General features: G+C 59.0%; 1 protein-coding gene across 1 annotated transcript; it reads left to right on the forward strand.

Moving 5' to 3' along the window:
- Nucleotides 1-3814: 3814 nt before the first annotated feature.
- Nucleotides 3815-5178, forward strand: AANAT (aralkylamine N-acetyltransferase). The gene is made up of 3 exons (XM_058559435.1): nt 3815-3992; nt 4318-4472; nt 4860-5178. Exons 1-3 carry the CDS (start codon nt 3830-3832, stop codon nt 5163-5165), a joined length of 624 nt encoding a protein of 207 aa, XP_058415418.1. The 5' UTR covers nt 3815-3829; the 3' UTR covers nt 5166-5178.
- Nucleotides 5179-6152: the final 974 nt, after the last annotated feature.

Consider the following 6152-nt stretch of genomic DNA (forward strand, 5'->3'; position numbering starts at 1 on the left):
GGGCCGAAGCACACTCTCTCCCCACAAGGAAGACAAACAGGATGCAAAATTATGGCCAAAAGGCTGCTTGGAGATCCTGCACTTCGAGCAGTGGTTCTCAGCTCTGGCTGCACACTAGAATCCCCTGGGGAGGGTCTACACACCAGAACTATAAAATCGGAATCCCTGGGGGTGACGCTGGTGTTGGAATGTTTTAAGCTCCCAGGTGACTCCAATGTGCAGCAGGTGTGAGAACCAGGTTTGAAGCAGGAAGAGTTGGGTAGGTCATAGGAATGGCCTTTTCTGGGACCTCGAGGTTGGAGGTAGGGGTGCCCAGTCCAGGGCCTGGACATGTTCCCCCCACCAGGCCTGCAGGCCAAGCCTGAGGAGGTCTGCTGGTCAGTCCTGAGAGGTCTGTCGTGGGTCCGCAGAAGGGGAAGGATGGGAAGCTGCCTGGAGGCAGTTAGGGTGAGAGGGCGTGGTGAGCTCTGGGGGTTCTGCTGGGCCTCAGACAGCAGAGGGGCCCTGGGGGATGTCGACCCCACAGATAGGAGTGTGGGTGTAGGGGGTGTCTGGACTGGTCTGGGGTCACCCCAGTGTCAGGGCCATGTGGGCCCAGCATCACCCGGCAGGGCTGGCACTGGCAGTCGTTCCCGGGTCACAGGTAAGAGCAGGCACCCCTGGGGTGGGTGGACAGGGTTTCAGCACTGCTGTGTGGGTGTAAAAGCCAGTAGGGGTTGCGTGTAGTGGAAGAACAGAGCTGGGTGCTGGAGGGACGTGAGCTGGAAGGGAGAAAGGTAGGCCAGGGCAGTCTGTGGGACTGAGAGGGGCCTGGAGGGGTGCGAGACGGAAGAGCAGTAGGCAGTTTGCTGGGCTCAAGATTCCGGAGGGAAAGCTGACAAGGCCCCAGGGGCAGCCCTGGGAATCGAAGGGCCAAGGTCATTGGTAGTCAAGGAATTTTAAGTGGAAATGTCAGGTAGGGCAATCTCCTAGATACTTAAGTGAACTTTGAGTAGAACATACACAAAAGTGCACTAATTGGCAGCCTGATGAATTTCCAGCACCTCCCTCACAGAACCAGCTTTCAACTTAAGAACTGAACGTTACATTTCTAGCACCTGGAGGCCCCCCTTGGGCCACCACCGAATTGGAATGGAATCCATGGAATCACGCTGTACCACTCTTATTTTCTGGCTTCTTTCATTCACTGTTGCGTTCTGGAGTCATCTGTGATGCAGTGTCATCGTGGTTTGTTCCCTCTCATTGCTGGATGATCTTCCATTTTGTGCATATTCCATAGTCCCTTCTATGGTCGATGGTCATGTGGGTTGTTCCAGGGGAACATTCTTGCCCTTTAGTGTTCCATGGGGTTATGAAGGAGGGATTGCAGGTCCCCAGGTTTGTGTACGTCCAGCTTTAGTAGGTACTGCCGAAGTCTTGCAGAGTAGTGGCCATACCACCTCAGGGTTATTTAAGTACCTCAGGGAGATGGTAGGTGGGGGTGACAATGCGGGTACCGTACTGGGGGGATGGCGTGAGTCTCTAAGAACCTTTTGCTTAAGGTTTTTTTTTTTTTAATTTATTTATTTATTTTTTCCCCCAAAGCCCCAGTAGATAGTTGTATGGCATAGCTGCACATCCTTCTAGTTGCTGTATGTGGGACACAGCCTCAGCATGGCCAGAGAAGCGGTGCATCGATGCGCGCCAGGGATCCAAACCCGGGCTGCCAGCAGCGGAGCGCGCGCGCTTAACTGCTAAGCCACAGGGCCGGCCCTGCTTAAGGTTCTTACAACCTTGTTTGGGCTGCTTTTGATGACAGATGGATGAGCGATGATGGAAGATGTCATGGATGATGAAAGATGTGATGGATAATGAAAGATGTCATGGATGATGGTGATGGAGAGCAGGGATCAGGAGGGTTTGACTCCCACCTCTGGATTTGGGATCTTCCCCAAAGTGCTCCGGAAAGGGGCACACTTGGGGAACCAGACTTTGGGTACATACATGATGGAGGAGGTCATTGATGAGGGCAGGACGTAGGGGTTTGTCCAATGATGGAGCCCTTTCAGTGGCTTACCACCATCTACACAGTAAGCCCTGCCTGCCTGCCTCTCCAGGCCCATGGGCTCCACCTGCACGTCCTGGAGCCAGATTTAGGCATTTCCTCCCAAGACCAATGGGTTGCTCGCTGGGTCCCTTTGCTTCAGTAGACTGACTTGGGGACGCTGTCTGACCAGCAGGAGAACTGTGAAGACTTGGAAATCCAGTGGGCTCAGCAGTCCAGGGGCAGCACGTACCGGGAAGGCAGACCCAGGGTTGCCTCTCCCGCTTGACTGACTTGCTAGGAGGTTCTGAGTAGGTTATTTAAAAGACCTTCACGTCTTCTCTATAAAATGGGGTCAATACTCACTGGGCAGGGCTGTCGCGTGGATTAAAGGAGACTCTGACCTGGGGCTCTGTACGGAGGAAGAGCTATAAATGGCAGCACTCTTGGGCTGCCGGAGCTGGAGGGACTGTTAGAGGTGGGCTTGCCCAGGCCTCCAGGGGACAGAGGATGAAGGCCCATCCCAGCCAGTCAGAGCCAGAGCAGGGATTAGCCCCATGCTCTCCCCAAATCCTGCAGCCTCAGTCGGCCACGGTAATCCCCTCCGTGACCAGCGCGCCAGGCGGACGTTTTACCCTCAGCAGACGGGGACTGGGCACAGGGCTGCCAGAGCCCTGCCGGCTTCCCCTGCCTGGCATATTGTGGAGGGGTGGGGCGGGGGATTAGGAATTGGACAACATCACAGGCTGCCCGGCCACACTTGCTGCAACAGCCGCACACCCAGGAGTCCCAGATTTTCCTGGTTCCTGCGCCACTGGACGGCCCCTGGGGTGATTGGGGCCCTCTCCCCACAGTCCTGGTAAGTGGGACCCCCGGCCCCAGCTCCCCACCTTCAGGGGCAAGAGTACTCTGCTTGCAGCTTCAAGACATGGGGAGAGAAGGTGGACGAGGCAGGGCAAACGTGGAAGTATGGGGCTTATTTAAGGGAGGGGTGGCCTCCTCTAAAAATTGCACATCTGCATGGTGTCATGCGAGAGGGACAAAAAGTGCCACGGGCATGGCCCATGAGCCAGGGGCAGGGCAGGAGGTGTCGTACGCCCTCCATGCCCATTCCTCCCCACCCTTTGGACACCCCCTAACCTCCCCCCCAACTTTGTGTGCACACAGCCCAGGCTGAGGCCATCTGGGTAAATGTGGACGCTCCCTAAGGACTCACTTTAAGGGTTTTTTCGCCAGGGCTGAGGGCGGAGGCTGCCTAAAAATCTCCCAGCCACACCATCTTGCACCCAAAGGAGCGGAAAGTCTCCCTCTGAGCAGGTAAGACGAACCACCAACAGTTGCATCAGAAGTGGTCAGTGGAAGCTCATGCCCCCTTCTCTCTTGAGCAGCAGTGTTGGAGTGCCCTAGGTTCCAGCGAGCCCTGCCCACCCCCTCCCACTGTCTCCTAGGGCTCAGATGTACCCAGAGGGCAGTGAGGCCAGAATGTGGAGGTTTGGAGGGTGTGCTCCGTGGGTACTTCTGGCTGAGAGGGAAAGGCGGGGAAAGAGCACCAATGTTGACAGTCCCCAAGACTGCCCTGGGGGCCAGGAACCTGGGGAATGTGCCCATCCACTTTGGGGCTGGCCCCACCCCATATCCAGCTACAAAAAAGGTAAGACGTACCATCACTCTGGACTGCCCCTCTTGGAGATGAGGACCAGACCCCTGACCCTCACTCTTCTCCAACAGGTGCTAGGAGGCCCTCGTCGGCCACCGTGGAGGCCACTTCTGAAGCTGGGGCACCCCAAGGTGGCACCAGCAGGCAGGATGTCCACACAGAGCATCCACTACCTGAAGCCCGTGGCCCTGCGCCTTCCACCTGGGATCCCAGAATCCCCAAGTCGCCAGCGGCGCCACACACTCCCTGCCAGCGAGTTTCGCTGCCTCACCCCAGAGGATGCTGCTAGCGTGTTTGAGATTGAGCGTGAGGGTGAGCAGCGCCCACACAGGGTCCGGGATGCTGTAGTCCGGGTACTGTGCTGCAGTTGCCCTGTAAGGAAAAGACCCTCACGTCTCCTGTCCTCGGTGTTTGGGACCCCAGAGTATCAGACTGTGTTTCTGTGTGTGCACACATGTGCATGAGTGTTCAGGAAAGTTAGGCGGGGAACAACAGCCCTGAATCTCCAGCTTTCCTGTGGGAGAGATTGGGGGTGGAAGACCTCACCCCCGGTGTCTGAGCTGACGCTCAGTGTGCAGTGGACAGTGGGCATGCGGCACGTGACCACTGAGTCACCTACCTGTGCCTCCTGCCACAGCCTTCATCTCTGTCTCGGGCACCTGCCCCCTGTATCTGGATGAGATCCGGCACTTCCTGACCCTCTGTCCGGAGCTGTCCCTGGGCTGGTTCCAGGAGGGCCGCCTCATCGCCTTCATCATCGGCTCGCTATGGGATGAGGGGAGGCTCACTCAGGTGAGAGCGGGGTGAGGCTGCGATGCCCGGCCCCTGGAAGAAAGGCCGCTGTACACTGGCCTCTGGCTGCTCTCACAAAGGCCAGGCAGATAGGGGTAGAGGAACCCAGAGGCTGGGGTTTTTTCCTCCAGAACCAGAAAGGTGAGCACAAGCCATGGGTTCTTTTCCAGGGCAAGAGAGCCTAGCCCTCTGGAGTCTCAAAGGCCCGCATGAAGGGTCCTCCACGGGGCTGGGGATGCAGCTCCCAATCTGGGGCCATGCTTGGGTGGGAGGGGAGCCCTGATTGGAGGCACAGAGGGGACACCTGCTCTTGGCCCAGGTAGGGGGAGTTTGGGGGGCAGGTGTCAGCAGAGGTAGCCGGGACTCATGTCGCTTGTTTGCCCCCAGGAGTCACTGACACTGCACAGGCCAGGTGGCCGCACGGCCCACCTGCACGTGCTGGCTGTGCACCGCACCTTCCGGCAGCAGGGCAAGGGCTCCGTCCTGCTGTGGCGCTACCTGCACCACCTGGGCGGCCACCCAGCCGTGCGCCGAGCCGCGCTCATGTGCGAGGATGTGCTGGTGCCCTTCTACGAGAGGTTCGGCTTCTACCCTGTGGGCCGGTGTGCCGTCACTGTGGGCTCGCTCACCTTCACGGAGCTTCAGTGCTCCCTGCGGGGCCACTCCTGCCTGCGCAGGAACAGCAACTGCTAAACCGTGCTGACCACCTGGCCGCTGCCCCGGGGTGCCCGCGGCCAGGTGCCAGAGGTGTGGGGAGGCAGGCTGGGGGCTCCCACATAGCCCCAATGTCCTCTTCTCTGCCCTGGCCTCCCCTCAGCTCGGCTGAGCGGGAAGGGAGACTGATTCCCAGGTGCTGGTGCAGCAGGCAGGAGTGAAAAAAAGAAGATGGGGCGCCTTCTCCCCAGCCCAGGCTGCCCAGCTAGAGCACAAGTGTGCATCCTCCAGTCTGCCCTCACGAGGCCCTCTGGACCTCCTGCATTCCAAACTGCCCAAGCCAGGGCTGGATTGGGAAAGACAGTGGGAAATGTCCTGCAGCCTTGCCTCAGCTCTTCCCTCCTCAGGAATCAATGGTGGACCCTCTGGGCATGAAGGGGCTCAGCACCAGGGTAGCACCCTCACAGGAGCCAGGCGCTCAGGGGCTCTTTTTCCCCAGACCCAGGGATGCCCCTTCTCACCTTCAGCCCTGGAACAGGGGGTAGCTCCCGGCTCCCCTGCCTCCCCAGGCCCTGTACTGCCCCCTCCTCCTCCTCCCTAGGCCACAGGCACCCTGGGTCCCGTCCATTGTAATAAAGTGGTTGTGGTCCGTCGCCTTCCGGGTGGCTCCCGGGTGTGGGGTGAAGGGTTGGAGGGGAGGCACAGGCAGTGCAGTGAACGGGATCATCCCCGGCTGGAGTGAAGGGACAAGCACTGTGCCTTTTCCCCTCACACCACCTCTGCCAGGGCGACCTGCCCCTCGGCCCAGCCAGCTCCCTTACTGTGGGCTGGGCAGGTAGGGCTGGGGGCCCCCAGGGGTCTAAGGATTTAACCCAGCCCTCTCAAGGAACCCCCTGAGGCCCTCCATGTGACCGCAGCCTGGGTTCTGGTCCAACCAAATCCCCCAGAAGTCCGACAAGTTTTCCACTGTCCCTTTGGGCCAAGCCCCTGCCCCTGAGTTCCTCATAGCTGACCCCCCCACCCCAA

This window comes from Diceros bicornis, chromosome 18 (genome assembly GCF_020826845.1).
Source record: "Diceros bicornis minor isolate mBicDic1 chromosome 18, mDicBic1.mat.cur, whole genome shotgun sequence".
Classification (NCBI taxonomy): Eukaryota; Metazoa; Chordata; class Mammalia; order Perissodactyla; family Rhinocerotidae; genus Diceros; species Diceros bicornis.

Bases quoted from the DNA above. Each gene is read 5' to 3' on its own strand.
- AANAT (XM_058559435.1), top strand. From the start codon at position 3,830: ATGTCCACACAGAGCATCCACTACCTGAAGCCCGTGGCCCTGCGCCTT. The intron at 3,993-4,317 runs GTGAGCAGCGCC...CTCCTGCCACAG, and splicing joins GTTTGAGATTGAGCGTGAGG to CCTTCATCTCTGTCTCGGGC. The intron at 4,473-4,859 runs GTGAGAGCGGGG...GTTTGCCCCCAG, and splicing joins ATGAGGGGAGGCTCACTCAG to GAGTCACTGACACTGCACAG.